Source organism: Mustela nivalis (assembly GCF_964662115.1).
Source record: "Mustela nivalis genome assembly, chromosome: 7".
In the NCBI taxonomy this organism is placed as follows: Eukaryota; Metazoa; Chordata; class Mammalia; order Carnivora; family Mustelidae; genus Mustela; species Mustela nivalis.
The window spans coordinates 17102686-17124950 of NC_139026.1; the positions used below are offsets into that span (position 1 = coordinate 17102686).

The 22265-nt window shown below is 47.5% G+C and overlaps 1 protein-coding gene across 3 annotated transcripts in view; it reads right to left on the reverse strand.

Annotated features, from left to right (window-relative positions):
• STAB2 (stabilin 2) overlaps positions 1-22265 on the reverse strand; it is a 165472-nt gene that overhangs the window by 8830 nt on the left and 134377 nt on the right. For all 3 annotated transcript variants that reach the window (XR_014313870.1, XR_014313871.1, XM_082739101.1), the window contains exons 53-65: positions 21336-21482; positions 19961-20017; positions 18721-18847; positions 16843-16992; positions 15915-16019; positions 14543-14650; positions 12600-12793; positions 10854-10995; positions 6204-6337; positions 3765-3930; positions 3514-3620; positions 1514-1633; positions 632-772 (exon numbers count right to left, since the gene is read on the reverse strand). Coding sequence is in view for 1 of the 3 variants with exons in the window: in XM_082739101.1 (XP_082595227.1) it covers positions 632-772; positions 1514-1633; positions 3514-3620; positions 3765-3930; positions 6204-6337; positions 10854-10995; positions 12600-12793; positions 14543-14650; positions 15915-16019; positions 16843-16992; positions 18721-18847; positions 19961-20017; positions 21336-21482 (1698 nt within the window). In the remaining 2 variants the exon portion in view is untranslated. The remainder of the gene's footprint in view (positions 1-631; positions 773-1513; positions 1634-3513; positions 3621-3764; positions 3931-6203; positions 6338-10853; positions 10996-12599; positions 12794-14542; positions 14651-15914; positions 16020-16842; positions 16993-18720; positions 18848-19960; positions 20018-21335; positions 21483-22265) is intronic.

Here is a 22265-nt window from a genome sequence, read left to right on the forward strand (position 1 = left end):
GAAGTATAATCTGTATTTCAACAAAACTCTAGCTGATTCAAATGCATGTTAAAATTTGAGAAACCCTGGTCTAAACCACTAATCTTCAAGAAAAGAAATAATTGATCAGGTAAATATTAAAAAAATAATACTCATTTGGTACTTGCTACCAATCATGCACTAGTCTCACATGCCACAAGCATAGAGTCACTGAATTTTCGCAAGTGCCTATGATTCTATGTCATGGTCACCACGGCTACCACCGCCATCAACATCATGACCATCACTATCATCATTCTCATGATCATTGTCAATATCACCATGACTATCATCACCAACAGCATCACTGCCACTGTCACTGTGAAACAGAGGCAGAGGCCAGATAGCTTTAAGCATGGTTTCATGTCAAGTTCCTCATCCATCATTACCAGTTTCCAGGGCTGGAGGTCACCAGTGGTTTACTCCCCAAGGGGTAGGGGCTGCCTAACAGCATGGTGTACTACAGTGTGCACCTAATACCATCCCCTGACTACAGGTTTAACATTTATTTTCACATTATAATAGATGTCATCTATTAAGCACCTACTGCATGCTAAGAATTTTGAATATATTCTCTCCAGTTCTGCCAGTAAGTCCAGAAGATTTTTCATACCAGTTGTTGCTGGTCCTGGCTGGAGGTGATGAGTAGCTGGCTTCCCAGCTTAGTCTGTAGGACGGTACCATTGACAAGGTCATTGTAAAAGAAGATGCTGACATTGGCGAGGTGGTGCTCAATGTCTCGCCCAGACAGCGTCTGAGAAGAAAGGAGAAACACAAGAATGGTCTATAGAAACCAGGCAATTTTATTTTAAATAAAAGAAAAAAATCACTTTTCATGGCCTTCTGTGTCCATGTGGAGAGAAGGAATGTCAAGCTTCTCTCAGGTGCACCTCTAGCTAGCTTGTGGCATTGTGAGTCATCTTCGTGAAGGGTGGGTCTTGAGTGGGTAACCATGGGCAGAGGTCCCACTCCTCTCAGCCCCTAGATGGGACAGGGCTGGGGGCTTCCAGAGCCTGCGGTCAGTCACCTGTGTGGAATTGCCATCTCTTCGCACGTCCGCATGTGAGGACGGCTAGTGGGGAGGGCTGACTGCATCTGGGGCTCTGCTTCTCCACCCCTCCAGCATTCATGCCCTTTGCCATAACGCTGAGTGCTTCCTGCTCTGACTTTGGGCTCAGCCGCATGACCTGTTGACCCAGGGGACTGTTAGCCATTGTGACCCAATGGGGGCTTGTTCCCAATGACCACTTGCTTCCAGCGCCATGAGAATGTGTCTGGGCTAGTATGCTGGAGGACGGGAGGCCTCTGTCGGCGGACGGCCAGGCCCTCACAGACCTGTGAGAAGGCCTGGCCAGGACCACAATGGCCAGCTGACCTGCAGATATGTGAACTGAGTAACTGTGTAGCCACTGAGTGTTGGGGTGATTTGTAGTGACAGATAACGGATCCTGTCGAAGCACTAGTCTGAAGCACAGACAGCTGGCTGCTGCCTCACCTCGTTCTCCCCCAGTCCACTGTTCTGTGGCACAAAGAGGGTACTGCGGATCGACAGGTCTGTCAGCAGGTTCCGAAATGCCCGGCCTCTGGCTGAGCGGTTGGAATAGGCCAGCACCTCCTGGGGAGAGGAAAGAGTGGTCAGCTCTGGTGTGCAAGGGTTGGGGTGACCGGAGGACCTCGTGGAAGGGGTCCTGGGGTACCACCCATCTGGGAATGTTCCTGACGCTGGCCCCAATCTGGCTGTCACTCACAGGGTGTTTCTTCTGACTGCCTCCTGGGAGAGTTTTAGGAGCACTTTTCTTTCCTCAATGAATCCTGTGGTCCAAAGTACAGCCACATCACAGAATCAAGACCATTTTTTAACATGGCTGCCTGCATAGTCCTTTGAAATCTAAGTCAAATCTTGAGCCTCCTCTTGTCTTGCAATGACCTGCAGGTCACTCAGAGGAAAACCAGAGGCCTTACAAGGCATGGCCATGAGGCCCAGACCACCTGGACCCTGTTGCTCCACTGCCCCTGGGCCCAGCTGGCCTCTCTCTCCCTTACTTGGCTGCAGCCTCACTTCCTTCCTTGCCGTTCTTCAAACTCGTGTAGCCACTCTTGCCCTTATCCTCCTGCCGGCTGGTTCTCGCCCCACATCTACACAGCTAACTCCCTTGCCTCTGTTCACTCTTTCCCACTCTTTCCTAGGGTGTTGTCTTCTCACCAAGGCCATCCCTTATCACCCTGCAAATTGGGAACGCTCCGGTGGTACCCCTCTCTCTCCCTACTCAACCCTTCCCCTCCTTCCCTGCCCCCCACAGCATGTATAATCACCTCCTAGCATTCCCTACTATGTACTTACTTATTCTGTTTATTATTTGGTGTGTCTGTTTTGTTCACTGATATATGTCAAGCATGTAGTAGATGCTCAATAAATATTTGCTAGAACAGTTTAAGAAACCTCACTTACCCAGTTTGACTTTGTCATTGTGCGGACAGGGCTACTGAAGCCCAGAGAAGATAATTAATCTGCTCAGGGGCACACAGCCAATGGGTCTTGTTCCGACACTGTTTTTTGCTGCAATGCTGTTGCAAGCCAAACTCCCACATGCAGAAACACCAGTTTGACTGTTTATCTTCCGTGTGTTTATGATAAACCTGAATTTTAGAACAGTTAGATGGATGCTTTCAGTCTGCAGATAAAGACTCACTATTTGGGAGTCTTTGGTTTAACTTCTGCTCTGATCCTGCAAGCCCTATACGTCTGCTCAGTCCCCTCTCCTTGGCTGTGCCCTTCACCTTGGTAAGCCTCAGTGTCTTTATCTACAAAATGGGGATAATAGCAGAAGTGGCCTCATAAGGTCACATGAGAATTTATTCCTAGTAACAAGTGTTTATTGAGCATCTACTATATGCCAGTGACAAGGCAGGGAAAATCCTGTCCCTTAGGGAGCTTACATTCTGTGGGCTGAGTTATAAGTGTCTGAAGAGGTTCATGCATGCACAGTGCAAAGGAAATGCTCAAGATATTCTTGAGCTCGTTATTATTATTGACCTAGTTATTATTCTCGACCTAGTTATTCTTGACCTAGTTATTACTATTAGCTCAGTTCTCTGATTGGTCAGCACCAAATCCTTCTCTGGCTGGAACTTTCTCTTCACTAGGCATAACACGTAGAGCATTGAACTGACTGGAAGAGCAGTGCTAAGGGTAGTTTGATGCCATGTTGAAAACTGTCTGATCACCAGGCTGGCCCAGCTAAATGTGCTCAACCTATTCCGTGAAGACCAAAGAGCTTCTCGTTCCTGCAGATTAGACTCTTAGGCTGCTCAGGATGCAAAACGAGATGCTACAACTAGTCAGCCCCAGTGTGGCCGTTTCTGCGTACAGGCCACAAGTCTAAGTGCTTTCATTACCACAATGGTGCTAGGAGGCTGGGGCTATCATCCTCTCCACTTGAGGCAAGTGCTCCTTCCCTAAGGCAAAACCAAGCAGAAGGGGTGCAGGACACGTACTGTGAGGAAGTTCGTCAGTGAAGGGAAAGACATCAGGACTTGCAACAGATTGCCGCTGCACGAGAAGCCATCTCCCACGTAGCCCGCCTTGCAAGTGCAGTTCACATCTGGAAGACAGGGGCACACAGGGGCCCACTCCAGTGAGGGAGGGGCCTGGACTGCTCCAGCTCACCCTTGGAGGTTGGCTGGCCAGGCTGAGGATTGATCAGCAGTGCAGGCCCTGGAATCTGAAGTGTAGCTTGGGTCATTACCTTTCATCCGATAGCAGAAGACATCCCACATTTCACTCTTGTTGTTTCTTTGCCCATAGTCTATTATTCCAACAACGCCAGAGCCACAGTTCTGGGAGGCGTAGGCTGTGGGGTAGGCTACCCGCCCACTCTCCAGCCAACCTGCTGAACAGAGGTGGTACTTGGCCTGTAGGGACACAGACGCGGCCATGGATCAGCTACAATTTCATATTCGGTGTGGGCTCCTTTAGTTCCTGTCTGATTCTCACATCAGACCGTAAACTCCATGAGTCAGGGTTATGGCTCATTTTGCCTACTGTACCACTGTGCCTGGAACATAGTAGCTGTTCATTAAATTTTTCTTGGTTGATTCATTGAACAGATGAACATGGTACCATTTTTTTCCTTTCAATGAATGCCCAAGTCCTTCACACCTATGACTCCTCTCCCTGTTCTTGAATTAAATTTACTCTCAGGCTTCTACTCCTGGATGCAAATTCTTCTGCTTATGCATTTATAGAACTCAAATTGATCATCACCATCTTTACTATCACCATCGTCACCATAATCCCCATCATTATCATCCCCATCATTATCACCATGACCATTACCATCAACACTATCATCATCACCATCACTATCATCACCATCACTATCATCATCATCATCCCCATGATCATTACCGTCATCACTATCACCACCACCACCATGTTAATCACTATCATCACCATCATCACTATTATTGCTATGATCATCACCATCATCACCATGACCATCACCATGACCATCATTATCACCATGATCATCACTATCATCACCATCACTGTTATCACCACCATCATCATATCACTATCATCATCATCCCCTTCATCACCATCACCACCATCATCACCATGACCATCATTATCACTATGATCATCACTATCGTCACCATCACTGCCATCACCACCACCATCATATCACTATCATCATCACCCCCTTCATCACCATCACCACCATCATCACCATGACCATCATTATCACTATGATCATCACTATCATTACCATCACTGCCATCACCACCATCATCACATCATTATCATCATCATCACCTTCAACACCATGATCACTAACATCACCACGACCATCATTATCACCATGATCACTATTGTCACCATCACTGCCATCATCACCATCATCATATCACTATCATCATCATCCCCTTTATCACCATCATCACCATCATCGCCACGACCATCATTATCACCATGATCATCACTATCGTCACCATCATTATCATCATCATCATCATATTTATTGAGAGCTTACTCTGGGCCAGGTTCTGTTGTAAGGGCTTTTCCTGTGTCAGCACTTTTAACCCTCATACCAACTCTATAAGACAGAAACTTAAAAAAAAAATCCCCATCATATAACTGACAAAATTGAGGCAAAAAGGAGTTAAGTAACTTGCTCAGCTAGCTAGTAGTTAAACTGAGGTTCAAACCTGAGTGAGCGGCCCTTTCCACAGCTCTTAATGTTAAAAACTGAGTGTACCGTCACTACAGTGCCTATTACCTTTAGTCCTATACACAAATGCCAAGTAGGACAGAGGTTTCCATGGCCTCATCAAGGCCACAAAATTGGCAAGCAGGAGAGCAAAAATTCAGACCCTCCAATATGCTGGGGCCTGGCATCAGAGGTTTTGTTCCTTGGTGAAAAAATGCCAGGTTTGAAGGAAGGCGGAGACTGGATGGTGAGGGAATTTGGAGGAGCAGCCTTAGAATCATACTGTGTAGGCAGTTACCTCCTCTATGCCCGCTGAGCAATTGCTAGCCTGTAACTCCAAGGTGCTGGCCTTTCCAAATACGCAGGGCTTCTGGTTTGGGGGACCAAGAGAGTAGCCTTTACTAGAGCTCCATCTCCTACCTGGTTGCTGCCAAGAGCTGGGCCAATCCCCATTTATGACCTTCACATACCCGCCAGACATTTCAGAGACCCTCAGATATTTTGTGTGTTCAAGGAGTTCCTAGGCCTCTGGCAATGGATCTCTTTCTGGTTTTCAGCTGTGGGACATGCACTCCCAGTCTGTGCTTCTGTCTTAGCAGTTGAATGTCATAGTAGAAAACAGACTTTTGGAGTAAGGGCTACATTTGAATACTGGATCTGCCACCTCTTGTCTGGATGACCTTGGGCACATTACTTAACCTTTCAGAGCCTCAGTTGCCCCCTCTGTAAAATGGGAATAGTGACGCCTACTTCCAGGAATGTTATAAGGATGGACAGGGTTATCAACAAAGCACTTGCACGACACCTGACACACAGTGCATGCCCGACAGATGTGATGAGTTGATACCATTGCTCCAGGAGCACCCTCCTTCCCCTCCAAGAAGGCAGCAGCCCAGGTCTCCCTGGTGTTAAGAAGAGGCTGCACCCTGTCCCCTGCAGACCCTGCCTGCGTGGGGCTGACCAACTGGGGACCACCTTTTGGGCGTAGGAGAGCTGGTTGTAGGTTGCCATGCTTGCTGCCTCATTGGCACACGCCTCTTTGGCTTTGTCAAAGGTCAGCTTGTACTGGCCCAGCGGGGAGCGGAGATGGAACACTCCGACGGTGGTATCTAGAAGGGAAAAGACAGCAATCATAGGTCAGCCCGCCTGGTTGGCAGGGTTCCCAGGAAAGGACTGGCAAAGCAGAAGGCAAGCTGTATCCCAGGGGCCTTGGAGAGCCACTTCCCTTCAAGGTAGATTGAAGCACATCATTTAAAATATTTATTTCTTTTCTCAATACGAAAACGGCACATGTTATTGTAGAAATTTGGGCAATCAACAAAGTAAGAAAAAAAATACAAATCACCTAAAACCTTATTCCCTGGAAATAATCATTACTCCAGGGCTAACATTTTGGCATACTTCCCCTAAAGAATTTTTATTTTCTTTCTTGGTAACTTATTTTGACATAATTTCATACTCTTCTAGACTTTTTACCTCTTCCTTTACATGTCATATACATTACAAATGTGGCAGCATCCTGCATATAGAGTTTTTAGAATTTTTTAAAAAATTTTATTTATTTATTTGATACAGAGAGAGAGAGAGAGATCACAAGTAGGCAGAGAGGCAGGCAGAGAGAGAGGAGGAAGCAGACTCCCTGCTCAGCAGAAAGCCCAATGTGGGGCTCGATCCCAGGACCCTGAGATCATGACCTGAGCTGAAGGCAGAGGCTTCAACCCACTGAGCCACCCAGGTGCCCCTAGAAAGCTTTTTAAAAACTTAACATTGAATCATGATTATTCCCCCATTTCCTCTTGCAAGAGGATTTCCCCCTCAATACTTATAGTTGAATAATTTTTGTGAACTTTACAGCCATGACAAAATACTTTAAAGAGAGTCTTTGCAGCGCGTCTGGGTGGCTCAGTGGGTTAAAGCCTCTGCCTTCGGCTCAGGTCATGATCTCAGGGTCCTGGGATCGAGCCCCACATCGGGCTCTCTGCTGAGCAGGGGGCCTGCTTCCTCCTCTCTCTCTGCCTGCCTCTCTGCCTACTTGTGATCTTTCTCTCTGTCAAATAAATTTTAAAAAAATCTTAAAAAAGAGAGAGAGAGAGAGAGAGAGAGAGAGAGAGAGTCTTTGCCAAGGACTCTATGTTTTCTGGTCTCACTCTACCCTTAAAAAAGTTTTCTTGCCATTTCTCCCCTAAGAGACTGAAAGAGCTATCACTTTTTCCTGGCTGAAATCTTTTTTAGCCAGACAATTAAATGCAGAGACCAGAAATAGTTCAAGAACCGAGTTACATCTTTACATTGTCAAGTTCATTACCAAATGCCACTAAAAGGTCACTTTCTACACCAAAAAGAGTTAAGTTCAAGGTCTTTCTTTGACCATAGTCTGGCAGAACATTCCACAGGTTGTATGATCCTGTCAGCCCTATCAGAATTGCAGACACTTCCAGCATAACAGTCTGGGGAAGGATGGACAGATGTTTTTCCATGTTGCTAAGGCAACATGATTCTTAATAGGGCATCTGAGTGGATATGTAACAGTGCATTTGATCATCCTTGACTGTTAGATATGGGTTATCTGTAATCTTTTATGATGCAAAGTAATGCTAGGATGGTACATCTGTCTTTATTCCCTTATTAGATTGTGTGTCTATTGGATGTGTTTCTTGAAGTGGAGCTACCAAGTCTCAGCGTGAATTATTTTAAGGCTCTCAGCACACGTTGTCCAACTGGCTGCCGTGAAGGCTGTACCAGTTTGCCCTCCTCTGAACCGGAAGAGTAGGCACTTCCTCCCAAGTGTGGCATGGTTCTGTAACCAAGCCCACAGGGAAAGCTGAGGTCTTAGCCCTAAACCATCCTGGCTTCCTAAGGGTAACTACTCAGCTTCAACAGCGGGTGAGTCCAATTCTGATGCCCAGTCACTTAGTAACACTCCTGTCTCTTTCTTGACATTCATGAGAGCAGAAGGGAAAAGCCCCCCGGAAAAGAAGAGCTGAATAGATTTCCACCTGTGAGTCAGCTGTGGGAACAACAGGACTGGCTGAGTGGACCGTGCCCTGAAGAAAAAAGCCGAGCACTTTCTTGACTTCACTCTTTGAGGCAAAAGGCTCGCAGATCAACGTCCCTGGTCCCAGGTGCACATTTCGGCACCCATCCTAAATCGCAACTGCTTATAGAATCCTTCTGCTTGGTAGCCTCACCTTGAACATAGAATGTCCCCAACCAAGCTCTCAAATGTTGCACCATGTTGCTTCCCATCTGTTTGAACACAACCACACTGGGTTTGCTTTCTTGAGATAGAAACCTTATGTGGCTTACTTATCCTCACCTTCTCTGGCCATAGGGCTGCCTTAAGCTCACCCTTCTTCCTGGTTGAGACCCTATTACCTTGAGGTCATTGCCATGACATCTTTTGAGTCTCCACCATAGTCCCAGGCCTCTATTAAGCTTATCTGAGTATTCCCTTTCTCATCCTACCTAGGGATCTTTCCCATCTCTGTCAATTCTTCAAAATAACTTTTTTACACTGATAAATATACATAACATGCAATTTACTTTTTTGACCATCTTAAGGGTACAATTCAGTGGTATTAAGTAGATTTACAATGTTATACAACCAACATCACTATCCATGTCTAGAATGTTTCCATCATTCCAAACAGAAACGTGGTCACCATCAAATTGTGACTCTCCGTCCCCCTCTCCGCAGCCCCTGGTAACCTCTACTCTACTTTCTGTCTCTATGAATTTGCCTGTCATAGATCCCTTGCCTATGTCCATAATATTTATCCTGTGGTGTCTGGTTTATTTCACGAGACATGGTTTCAAGTTTCATTCATGTTACAGCACATGCCAGAATTTCCTTCCCTTTCCAGGACCAGATTATATCACACCATATGGATACGCTACAGTGTGTTTATCCACTCCTTTGTTGATGGACACTCGGGCTGTTTCCACCTTTTGGTTTAACATGGGCATACACATATCTGTTGAGTCCCTGCTTTCAGTTTTCTTCTATTCGTGCTCTCTCTCTTTTTTTTTTAAGTTGAACCATCAGCACAAGATAAACTGCTGTCTTCGGTTCTGTGACTTGCCTTTCCTTGTCTTATCAATTTAAAAAATGTCTTCAGCAACACTGGGAATCCCCTTGCAAAAAGACAATGTCATATATCCTGTGTATTTTCCTTGCTTACATTTCTTCTATCTCATCCCCGAAAGGGATCTGAAGCGTCTTAGAATTTGGCCCATGTTATAGACTGCATGTTTGTGTCCCCCCAGATTCATGGGGTGATATTCCCAATGTGTTGGTATTAGGTAGTGGGGCCATTGGGAGGTAATCGGGTCATGAGGGGAAAGCCCTCTTGCGTGGGGTGAGTGTGTGTGTGTGTGTATTTTTAAAGTAATCTCTACACTCAACATGGGGCACAAACAACCCCGAGATTAAGAGTGGCATGTTCCAGGGACCCCTGGGTGGCTCAGTTGGTTGGGTGGCTGCCTTCGGCTCAGGTCATGATCCCAGCATCCTGGGATCGAGTCCCACATCGGGCTCCTTGCTCTGCGGGAAGCCTGCTTCTCCCTCTGACTCTGCCTGCCACTCTGTCTGCCTGTGCTCGCTGTCTCTCTCTCTGACAAATAAATAAATAAAATCTTAAAAAAAAAAAAAAAGAGTGGCACGTTCCACTGACTGAGCCAGCCGGGTGTCCCAGGTTTGTGCCCTTATAAAAGGGGCCTCAGAGAGCTTCCTAGTCCTTCTGCCACATGAGGACACAAGGAGACAACAGTCAGAACCTGGAAGAGGACCTTCCCTAGAAGATGGCCATGCCGGTACCCTGATCGTAGCGCTTCCAGGCTCCAGAATGGTGAGAAACACATTTCTGTTGTTTTTAAGCCACTCAGTAGATAGTAGCAGTCCGAACGGATTAAGACAGTATGCATCAGGTGTTAATTCAGTAGTTACTATTGAGATTTGTAAAAACTGCCTCACTAGCAATACCATGTCTCTAAAACAGCCCTGTCCTAGTCAGAGACATCCAATAAATCTTGATTGGCCATAACATGTAATACCCTGAATTGCTCTCTGAACCACTGCAGAATGACCTTGCTGGGTCCCTTGTGGATTACCTCCTTGAGGCTTTAAGATCACCTACACCTCTGCATTTCCCATTTGGCTTTCTACTTTGTTGTGTGTTGTGATTCCTAGTTTTACCTTACTTGTGGGTTTATTATAAGCCATTTAGATCAGCCTCGGAAGAGAATGCCACACATGGCGATCGATGTGTATTATCGAAACAATCGCTCAGAAGCTGCATCTGCACGTGGCAGGTGCTTCCTCTGTTATTTAAACCCTGAACTATGCTCCTTAGATTCAATTCCAACCGATGGTTGCTAAGCAATTTGGGGAAAGCCTGTTTCAGGAAAATTCACATTGGATGACCTTTGAGCTCCCTCCTAGTTCTAAGGCTCCCAGTCGAGATGAATTATTTCAGTCCTCTGCTACCAAATCCTGCTACCTCCTGGGCACTGGGTCCTGGGCAATGCTTGGGCTGTTTGGCCTGGCTTTTAATTCTGTTCCCCTTTGCTCTTGAGCAAATCCCTTCCCCAGGCCAGAAGGCCAGTGACCTCCCTAGCCACACTGACCTTGGAAGTGGAGATCGGCACAGTCGGCATCGGCGTGGCACTGCCCGTTGTCCTGCAAACATCGGTCGATGGGCAGCTGCTCTGGCTCACAGTCTGTCCCGTCTCCCACGTAATGACTTTTACATTCACACTTGTGCTTGCCCTGTGGGGAGAGCCGAAGCGATGAGAAGCCCCTTTTCTAGGACTCCAGGACCCTGATGTGCTCTGCAGGCCTCCATCCAGCACAGGAGATGCTCTGAAGCACCAGGAAAATGCCTTGCTTATAAATAGTGGCAATTAAGTCATTGCTATGTCTCATGTTGGTACAGACTCATGAGGAAATGTCCCCTCGGCTCAAATGTTACTTCCTCGGAGACAGCGTCCCTGACCCGTTAAATAAAGCAACCCTCCCCATCCCTTCTATCACGCTGGCCCAATTCATACTCTGCCTGACTCTTGGTCAGGTGCTTGGTACTTTCTGAAAGTATCTTGTGCACCTGTTTCTGCCCAGAGCATTGTCCCCTCCCCCATCACATTTCATTGCTACGTCCTTGGCTCTGACAACAGCACACGGCAGGTGCCTGATGACCACTTGCCCAATCAATGAATGACCTCACTTAATCCCCGAACAATTCTATGAGGGCTGCATTATTAGACTCACCTGACAAATGAGGAAACAGAGACTGGGAGAAATCAAGTAGCCAACTCTGGGCCACGGAGTATAAGTGGGGGAGCTAAGAGTCAGAGAGTGACTCTGAGTCCCAAGTTCACACTTAGGACCACAGTGGACATTATCTTCTACCAACTTCCCTTCCCAACAGATAAACCTGGCACCAGGGCACTGATCCCATTCTAAAAAGGCTTGAGTTTGGGGGTCCAAACCTGCACTTTCCCCCCGCTTTTCACTGACATTTTGTTTTAATAAACTTTTTACTTTGGATAATTCTAGATTTTGAGGAGAGCTGCCAAGATAGCAGAAAGTGTTGCCATATACGCTTCACCATGTTCCCTCATGTTACCTAATGACAGTATCTTTTTTTTTTTTTTTAAAAGATTTTATTTATTTATTTGACAGAGAGAAATCACAAGTAGATGGAGAGGCAGGCAGAGAGAGAGAGAGAGGGAAGCAGGCTCTCCGCTGACCAGAGAGCCCGATGCGGGACTCAATCCCAGGACTCTGAGATCATGACCTGAGCCGAAGGCAGCGGCTTAACCCACTGAGCCACCCAGGCACCCTAATCACAGTATCTTTGTCAAAGCTAAGAAATGGGGGCACCTCGGTGCCTCAGTCGATTAAGTGTATGCCTTCGACTCAGGTCATGATCCCGGGGTCCTGGAATTGAGTCCCATATGGGGCTCCCTGCTCAGTGGAGAGTCTGCTTCTCCCTCCCTCAACCCCTTGCCCCATTCTTGTGCTCTTTCTCTCTGTCTCAAAAAAACACAAAAAACAAAAACCAAACCAAAACAAAAACCCCAAAAAACCAACCAACCAACCAACCAACAAACAACAACAAAAAAAAACCCACGAAGAAATAAATAATGGCACATTACTATGAATTAACAATAGATTTTATGCAGATTTCACCGGTTTTCCTCCTCGTGTCCCTTTTCTGTTTAGGACACCACTTGGCATTCGGTCTGCAGACCTGACAGGACGTAGAGCGCGCTGGGAAGGAAGCTGAGGGGGAGGCCGAACGGCAAGCAGAGTGAAGCGAGGCTGAGCGACGCGGAGCCGCTCCCGAGTTTCCCGGGGGAAGAGAGACTCACCGGGCCGGTCATCTTGCAGGTGGCGTGCTCGTGACACCCACCGTTGAGGCCGTCGGCACAGGGGTCTATCTCCTTGCAGCTGCGACCGTCCCCCTTGTAGCCCTTCAGACAGCTGCAGGACACCTTGGTGCCCTTCTGGGAACACCTGGCCACCTTGGCACAGCCCCCGTTGTTCTGTTTGCAGAAATCCACAACTGCACGAGCAGAAGGGAGAGGGCGCACTGAACCACGGTGTGTGGAATGTGAGCTTCAGGCGGGGGTTATGGGTCACCCTGGGATCAGGGGACATTGGGAAGGAAATGGGCCCCAGCACGTTGGGGTCTTCCTTCCCCATTCCCGAGAGCCCCTGGGCTAGCCTCTGGGGACACTAGAATCCTGTGGCTGATAGCCTCTGAGACCAGGCCTGATGACCTCTGTGCACCTGTGACCTCCTTTGTCACATGCCTCTAGGCTCCACTTTGCTAGTTTTCTGAATGAGTTTGAGTTTTTAATGTTAGGACAGGTGTGTGTATGTGTGTGTGTGTGTGTGTGTGTGTGTGTGTGTGTGTGTGTGTAGTTACTGTACTCTTGAGTACTTCATGAGATGGTCTTCGTTAACCTCACTCCACAGATGGTCACACTGAAACCCAGAGAGTTTAACTGTCTTACCCCCGGTGATAACGTGGTGGGACAGGGACTTAAACCCTACTTGGTTTGACGCCCAAAGCTCATACTTTCCCCACTGTGTTGTGCTACCTGTTAGGACCTTTGTTTTCACAAACTCCCAAATTTCAACCCAATACTCGATGAGCTCTAGCCTCAGGAGCAGCTAGAAAGCTATCTGATTTCTCCTGCCTGGCTTTTGCCTGGAGTCACGGCAGCCACTTGAAATTTTGAGAGAATAAACATGAGGACCAAAGGCCTCATCCTAAGAACAGTAGAGTGGAAAGACAGAACCTGAGTCTTTGCTGCCATTGTTGATAAGTGGCCTATTTCTAGACTGCCTTCTGGCAGATTACAAAACAGCAGGTATAACAAGAGCTAATTTCTGTAAAGAAACTATGTATCTTTATTTACATATTGATGCATGAAAGAAGTTAGAAAGTACATGTGGCATAGGCTGGTAGGTTTCTCCCAATATCTATTGTCTCCTTTTTCTATAGTAAGAGATTTTTCATTGGGCTCATGGTTGTCTAAATGAAGACTACATTTCCCAGGCTCCTTTGCAACTAGGTATGACAGGTGATGGGGCTCCAGCTGATGCAGTGGGAACAGAAGAAATTTTTACTGACTTCTAGGTGCATCTAGAAGTCAGTAAAAATTTGAGGGAAGGAGGTTTGCCTCCCTCTTCACCTTGCCCATCCTGCTGCCTGGGATGTGCTGGATGACCATCTCAGGCCAGGGAAGTGAATGATGGCAGAGCAACAAGGTAGAGTCTGGGCTCCCAGATGTCCTGTCAGAGTTATGTTAGTTTTGGATGGCTCCATTCAAACTACTATATGAGGTAAAAATAAACATCTGAACATTTGCCTTGTTTTTGCCACTGTCCCTTTGGGTCTCTGCACGGCTGAACCTATGTCTTAATTACTAAAGACAGACATGGCAATGGTTAGAGTGATTCTCACCAAATGATGAAAGTAAGAGTTAGGTTTGCTTTTTTTTAGTACTGTAAGGTATTTTCTGATATTTTTTTGAAGGCTGGGTTCCCTGTAGAGTTACAAAAACACTCTACAATAAGGTGCATCACTCTGAGTGTGCAAAGCGATTTCAGAACAATGACCTGAGAGGTGCATGAGCAAACCACATTTAGGATACTGAATCACAGAGAGGTTAAATCACATGAATCACATGCGGGAAAATGACCCAGGCAGGAATGGGAGGGTCAGGAAGAAGTCCAGACACTGTGACCAATTCCACTCTGCTCCTGCCCCACCCTGTTTCACACACGCACCAACAGGACCTACCTGTGCACGTGATTCCGTCCCCTTCATAATTCAGGTTACACTCACAGGTGTTGTTCTCCTTACAGGTGGCGTGAGCAGAGCAAGAAGGTGTGCACACAGGGGGCAAGGCTGCAAGCAAGGAGGTCACCGTTCATGCTATACCTGTGATGTGAGGACTTGGGCACACTGAGACTCGCTGTCTGGCCCGTCCCCGTGTTTCAGAAGTAACCCCCTTCCAGTGGGAGGATAGGGTGATTTGCTAAGTTTCCTCCCAGCCTGGAGATTCTGAGATCCCAGAATGACTCTGTAGTATTAACACATTAACTCTACAATGCTATTCAGATTGAACTATGATATGTCACTTCTATGGGCAATCAGTTAAAACCTTATACCTCAACAATGATAACTTCACCAGATTAGCTCTTTGGCCCTACAGGCATAGGCTCCAGAAGGAGCAGACTGGATTGGAGGAGAAATTCCATGGGCTTCTGAGGGTACTGCTCAGCTTGAGGGAAGTTTGGAGCTCTGGTGGGTGAATGGGGTGACCGTGTCAACAGGCAGCGCAGAGCCATGGGGTGGTCAGGGGAGGAGGGGAGGTGCGGGAACGGAAGTTCAGGGATTCTGGAATCACAGTTTGCTTAAGCCCATGGGGAGAACTTAATCATACCCTCCTGCCCCGCTGCCCCCAGTGGTTCACAGTGATAATTCAACCTTCACATCTCAGACCTTCCACCAGAAGTCAGGGCTCAGGGTAAATGGGGCACCTCAGAAAACTGGCTGCTCAGGAAGGATCTAGATTGTGATGATGAGGATCATGATTGACAATGATAATGGCAGCTCTCATTAGTGTCTGACATGCGGGGTCCTTCATAAACACCATCTCCGACCCTCACAGACCCTCCCCTGCAAAGGGTTGATCAGGCCCTTTCTTTTGCAGGTGAGTGCACTGAGGCCCGTCCTGGGTGGGTTATTCCTGGCCATTCACCTAGTAACTAGTAGAACCGGGGGTCAGATCCCGGACTCCACAGAACCATGCATTTTCTGTGAAACCACTCTATGTCTCTTGGCACATGTGTGCGCCCGGGACCGTGATTCTGCGGGACCATTCCTGCCCAACCCTGTATTGTCTGCCCGAGCTGGGTCCTTCTGTGATTGCACGGGACTGTGTGCTGGTTTCATGGGTTTGAGTTAAATCTTTTCAGCCAGTTTTTCCTCTAGTCCCCAAACCTCCTGAGGCCTGGGGCCATGTATCTATCCTTTCCTTGTGGAAAAGGAAACACCTGTATTGTTGGTTTTTTCAGGTGTCGCGAAGGCCCCCAGCCTCAGCTGGAGGTTTTAGGAGCCCGCTCAGCAGTTGCGGTGCTGCAGACAGCCGACCGCTCCCGGGACACACCTGTCTGAGTGTCGCAGAAGCGGCCAGTCCACCCCGTTTCGCAGAAGCACTGCCCTGAGCCCGTGGGGCCGTCATCACACTGTCCGTGGGCTGAGCAGCCACAAGCTGTAAAACAAATTGGAGGGGGATCAGAAATCAGTGATCAGGGGTGGAAATCCTATCAGCCAGCTCACTGGCCACCTGTTGGCTGTGTTGTCAGTGTGGGAGGATCATGCTTATGTCATCGTTTTCATTCATTCATTCGAAGGAACATAGTCCGTGGCTATCATGGGGCCGACACAACTAGGCAATGAGCTTACAGTGAAAAACATAAAACAGAAGGTTCCTGCTCTCATGGGGCTTATAGTCCAGGAGCAACTGGCTTTTGAACATGTAATTATAAAGATGGTGAGTGTTATAGACACAGAAGTAGAGGGCGTCATAGGGTATGTAGCAGAATAGGAAAAGGAGAGAACCTTATAGAATCTTTAGAGCAAGTCACTTAGCCCCCTTGTGTCTCAGTTTCCATATCTGCTAAGTAGGGGTAATGACAGTACCTCCCACGAAGGGTAGTTGTGAGGATTAAGTAAGAGACAAAACATACCTGCCGGGCACATAGTAGGTGCTTAGTAAACATTAACTGGAAACATGAGCTGTCAATATTAATAAGGACTCTAAATGCATGTTGGTTAAGTGACTGAATGAGTGTTGTTCAGTCACAGCTTGTCTTGATGGCTGCAAGGGATGTGAATTTCACTTCTAGAGCTAGGGCTCTTTCGGTGGATGGGACTGGGAATACATCCAGGGAGGGAAGACGCATGTCAAGGCAGGCAGATGGGAGGTGAGGGGATGGGAGAGAGGGGAAGAGGGTCAGGCAGGTGATGTGGACGAGGACAGGGAACACACGGCTGAACAACAGGCTAAAGCAGGGGGTGTGGGAGCCACGTACGCTGACAGTCAGGCCCGAATCTCCCCGGCAGGCACAGCTCGCACGCCGTCCCATTGAAGCCTGTGTTGCATCTACACTCGCCTATGCCTGAGTACTGATCGAGGCAGACACCGCGGTTACTGCAGGGGGCATCCGCTCCTCCCGGGCAGGCTGGAACAGACGACACAGCAGTGACTCAACAGTCTCCCAAGACCCAGAGCAGCTCAGCATCTTTGTAATGTGAGGCTGATCAGCCCTCAGCTGCGGGGCTCATCTCCAGGATCCCAGAGACACCGTGGCCCTGGGGACACACCCACATAGTGTCACCGGATGCTTAGGGCAAGCCAGTGGCCTTTGGGGCCTGAACTTCAATGTATCAGATAGGATTCTACCGTGGCAGAACAATATGCTGAACCATGTATTGTATTTGGGGTTAGGAGGCCTGAATTTGAGCAGATCTGGGCTGAATTTCTTTGAGCTTCAGTTCTGTTAGCTCTAGAAGAGGGCGATGATGATGATGATGACGGAGACCACACTGTGACTGAGGTTCAAATACATTACTTAGGGCTCAGTTGGTTAAGTGTCTGCCTCCGGCTCAGGTCATGATCCCAGGCTCCTGGGATCAAGACTCTCACTGGGCTTCCTGCTCATCAGGAAGTCTGTTTCACTCTGTCCCTTTATATGTGTGCTCCCTCTCTCTCAAATAAATAAAATCTTTAAAAAAAAAAAAAAGGTTACTGTAACTGAGAGCACTTTGAAAACATAAGACACTGAGCAAATGTAAGGACACCGATTTTTGTGCACACTCAAGTGACGGAGTGTGGATACTGGGTGATCACGTGTACTCCCAGCCCAGAATTTTCTCAACTGGACCACAGTGAATGGAGGACACATGGTGGTTAAAACCACAGCTTCTGTGGACACTCTGTGGGATCTTGGGCCTGCTGCTTATCCTCTCTCTGCCTCAACTTTCTCATGTGTAAAATGGGGATAAAAATAGAATCTGTTTCTAAGGGTTGCCTGGGTGGCTCAGTGGGTTAAGCCTCTGCCTTGAGCTCAGGTCATGATCTCAGGGTCCTGGGATCGAGACCCGCATCGGGCTCTCTGCTAGGCAGGGAGCCTGCTTCCTCCTCTCTCTCTCTCTCTCTCTCTCTCTGCTTGCCCCTCTGCCTACTTGTGATCTCTCTGTCAAATAAGTAAAATCTTTAAAAAAAAAAAAAAGAATCTGTTTCTTAGAGGTGGTTGCCAGGTTTAAATGTGTTGTTATATATGGGAAGCAGCACGCAACAAATGTGCTTAATCAAAACAGTGTGTGGTCAAGGGGAAGTGCCATGGCATTTGTTATGATTGGCCAGAAGTTCTATCTATACACAAAGATTTCAGAATGGGCCCAAATGTCCTTTGGCAAGGAGCCCTTTCCTGGTGAGGTAAGAGAGGGAGGTGATGTCATACATCCCATAACAGGGGGGTTTCAGGAAACAATGGCCCCCACACCTCCTATTAGCACAGCACCCTGCCAAGGTAGAATTCTATGCATTTAAACTCATGTGCCCATCAGTGTCCTGGACCAGCATCAGAAATGAAATAACGGTGTTTCTAGCACCATGGGAAATGTCTGATGCTATCCTGCTGAGCAAAAACGCACAACCCAATGACAATTGAGGCACAGGAGAATCTCAGCTCTGTAAAGAACAAAATATGACGCAAGGAAAAGTGGAAGGAAAGCTAAGCAACTCTTTAAAATGGTTGCTTGCGGATCGTTTCTTGGAGGGGTTCCTGGGAGCAATGCGTTCCGACGCCCCCTCCCCCACCCCTGCTCCACAGCGTCTGTACTTTCAGATACAGCGCAGAGATGGCACAATCCTTTCAGAATCGCGAGGTGGTAAGAGGCGCCCTCACCCTGACAGTCTCGCCCGAAGTAGCCCTTGCAGCACCTGGGGAGCCGTATCACCATGGTGCACTGCTCCTGGCAGCCTTCCAGGTACCCTTTGAAGGACATGTTGTATCGACACTTCTGCTTCACGCCCTAAAGGAAGAAAGCGCACTAACCCTCCGCCTTCCACCGCCCGGACTTGGGCTCTTTGGCTCTAGTCCGCCCCCAGTGGAGGGTCCTGGGTACTGCCCAAATTGAAAGTGGGGCTCCATGGCCCGGTAGGCAGATGGATGGGGGAGGGGGCAGAGCTAGAGTTCACAGAAGTTCTCCTTAGCCTTAAGAGGAAGGACTTGCTGACCCTTAGAGCTGTTTGCAAAGGGTGCAGTCTCTTGCGAGGAGAGTGGGGGAGAGATAGCTTTCCATCGTACAGGGGGGTGGGTGGGTGTGAAGGGGTGGTGGTGGGGTGTTTGTGGTAAGGTCCCCAAATCATCAGTAGGGAAGGCATGAGTTCCAGGGGTGTTTTTGTTAGAGATTTTACTATTGGAATAGAAGGAAACTGACTTTGGGGTATGTAAAAGAGCAATATTTAACGAGTGCTTTTAAAGTACATTTTAAAATGTACTTTTCCTAATAGCCACACACAGAATAGTTGTTAGCTCCATTTTACGGAGGAAAAACCGTATAGATCATGTAATTAGCCAAAGATCACCCATTGGAATTGGATCCCAGTGCCGTGGACTCCAAATTCCATTGGCTTGACCATTACTCTTAGGTGGCTTTCTGGGCTCTAATTCCAGCTTTGCTCCTTACTAGCTCTGTGGTCTTGTCCTAATGCTTACCCTCTCTGAGATACAATTTTTTTTTCCTAAGTGGAGGAAATAATAGCTTGCTAAGAGAGGTATAATGAGGATAATGTATCAGAAATAAAGGGCCCAACACACGGCCAGGGACAGGGATAGCAGCCAACAAAATGCAGCTATGATTTGCATAATTCTCATTATCTTTGAAGTCCCTTTTAAATCTACAATCCCATGAGTTTTGTAGACAGTTCCTGGAAGGTGGGTACTGGGTTGACAGGTTGCCTGCACTTAACGAGGCTAAGGATGCCTGGCTGTTAAAGGAATGATGCTAATTGCATTTATACAACCGACCTGCAGACAACACAGCACCATACAACACCCGTGCACACACACACCCACCAGAATGTTTGTTCTGACAATGGAACAAACACTGCGCTCCAAACATTATCACTGCATTCATAATTACCTTTGGCTTACTCCACCTTGGACAGCTGGGCGTATTGGCGCAGCTCCAACAGTCTCCCTAGTATGCAAGAAAAGAAATGCTTAAAAGTCAAGAATATTGGGCAACCCAAGAGTATACCCCTGGTTAATGCTTTGGTGAGCTGACCAAGAACTTAATCTTGATTTTAAGATTCTGGCTGTGATCAAGAATGCAAAAGCAACCACACTGCCACTTTGCCGTGGAGAATTCTGAAGATCCGTCTCGGCCCTCCACCCCTTGGCTTTTGTTGTTTGAGGTGAAAAGTTCCCTGCTGTACAGTGTCCTTCAGGCATCTGGTCCAGTGGGAAATGCGCACACAAGTGCCCCTTCCACTATAAACCAGCATGATGCTTTTGGCCAGTCACACTCTTTGACCCTCAGTTTTCTGATCTACAAGATAGAGACAATGATTCTTGCTGCTGTCTGATCTTCAGGGGACTACTGATGGAAACTATTAACTGCAAAAATGTGTGCAGATGTACCTTGGAAGTTAAGAAGGCCAAAACCTCTACGGCAAAAAGGACAACTGGTTTTTTTTTTTTTTAATCTCCTACTTTGGCTGGTGTCTCAAGAACTTGGGATATTTGTTGAATCCCTACAAGTTGACAGGTTCCCAAGCCAACCGATCACAGACTTGGCCATGAGAGCCACTTCCCCTTTTTGAGACTCAGTTTCCAAATTTATATCACAGAGTCACTGAACAACTTATAATGTTGGATTCCTTTAGAGGTCAGATGAGCATCAAGCCAAATGACTGGCTCCGAGGTAGTACCCTACACACGATACTGGACAGATGAATGAGTGTGAAATGTGACAATGCCTCCTACAAGCAGGGCCCAGGGCAGACATTCAACCACTGTTGCTGAACGAATGAATGATTGAGTAACTCAACAGCAGTGTGGATGGCATATAATACTAGGCTAAACCCTATGAAGTTACCATTTTTGTAATCATACCTTGCCAAATATGGCATTTTATATGGTTCCATCCGGCAGAATAGCCAAAAATGTTTGTTGAATGAATGGGTGAATGACTGAATAGATAAGAGGGTTTGAAAAGGAACAGCTTGTTGCAGGATAACGGGCACCCAGTTAGTCCCAGCAACTCTTCCCTTCAGGGCGAGAGGATGAATGGACGGGTGGGCTGGTGGATAAATGGGAACGTGCCAGGCCTGGGTGGGGCCGAGTAGATGCTTGTGGGTTCTGAGTGTGAAGGGCACCATCATCTGGCCCTCAGATCTCGTGGGTCCCGGGCTCCCCGAGGACCAGCCCCGAGTGGTTTTGTGGCAGAGTCCATGCTGGGTCGTGAGGGCTGTACCCCAACTGTCTCCTATTACGGTACTGTTTGGGGGACTGACCGAAAAATTGTACGTGGCGAAAGTGTCACAGCGGCCCCCGAGGGTGGGATCAATCAGGAGGCAATCAATGCCATAGGCCACACCTAGGTCAAACAAGAGTTCTCGCTGCACAATTCTGCATGTTTGGTCGTTCAGGAAGAGCTCGCCCTGCGAGGGAGAGGGGGGAGAGAGAGAGAGAGAGAAGAGAGAGAGAGAGAGAACAGTCAACAATCCTTCTCAGACTTTTCTTCTTCCATAGAAGGTGGCAGCACCTTACCTGCAAGACTCAAAAAGAACTATAATATATATATATATATATATATAATATATATATTCTTATAGATGTTAGATACATACAGCAAGCAGCCAGCATGTAGTAGGTGTTGAGTAGTGCCGTGTGCTGGGCCTGTGCAAACTCCTTTAATTCTCACAATACCTAGAGCATAGCAGCTATTACTAGGGTCCCTGTTTACAGATGAGAAGACAGAGACAGGAGAGGTTCAGTACCTTGCCCCAGGCCAGGTAGTCTGTGGGTGGTGGTGTGGGCATGCCTACCCAGGCTTCCAGCCCCTGAGCCCATGCCCACGGCCCCTCAGCCATGCTGTCTCCACCAAAGTAGAAGCAGGGACAGCGAGGGTGAAGGACTGGAGCAGGTCTGACCTGGCTGTGGCTCAGGATCCACTTTGGTAATGTGGTCACTTCCTGGACAGGTGTGCTATATATGTATATATATATATTTTTACTTAGTGCTAGCTCCTAGCTAAGTCAGCCACAACACTTTTTTTTCAGGATATACAAGTGATGGGCTGTAACTCTATAATGATGATGGTGACTTCTTCTTTCACATGTACTAGGCAATGTCTAAATAGTGCTTTAGAGACATTTATGCAACAGTTCTAGAACTTTCTTCCTTAGGGTTCACCCAGCTAGGAAATTGCTGAATATATCTCC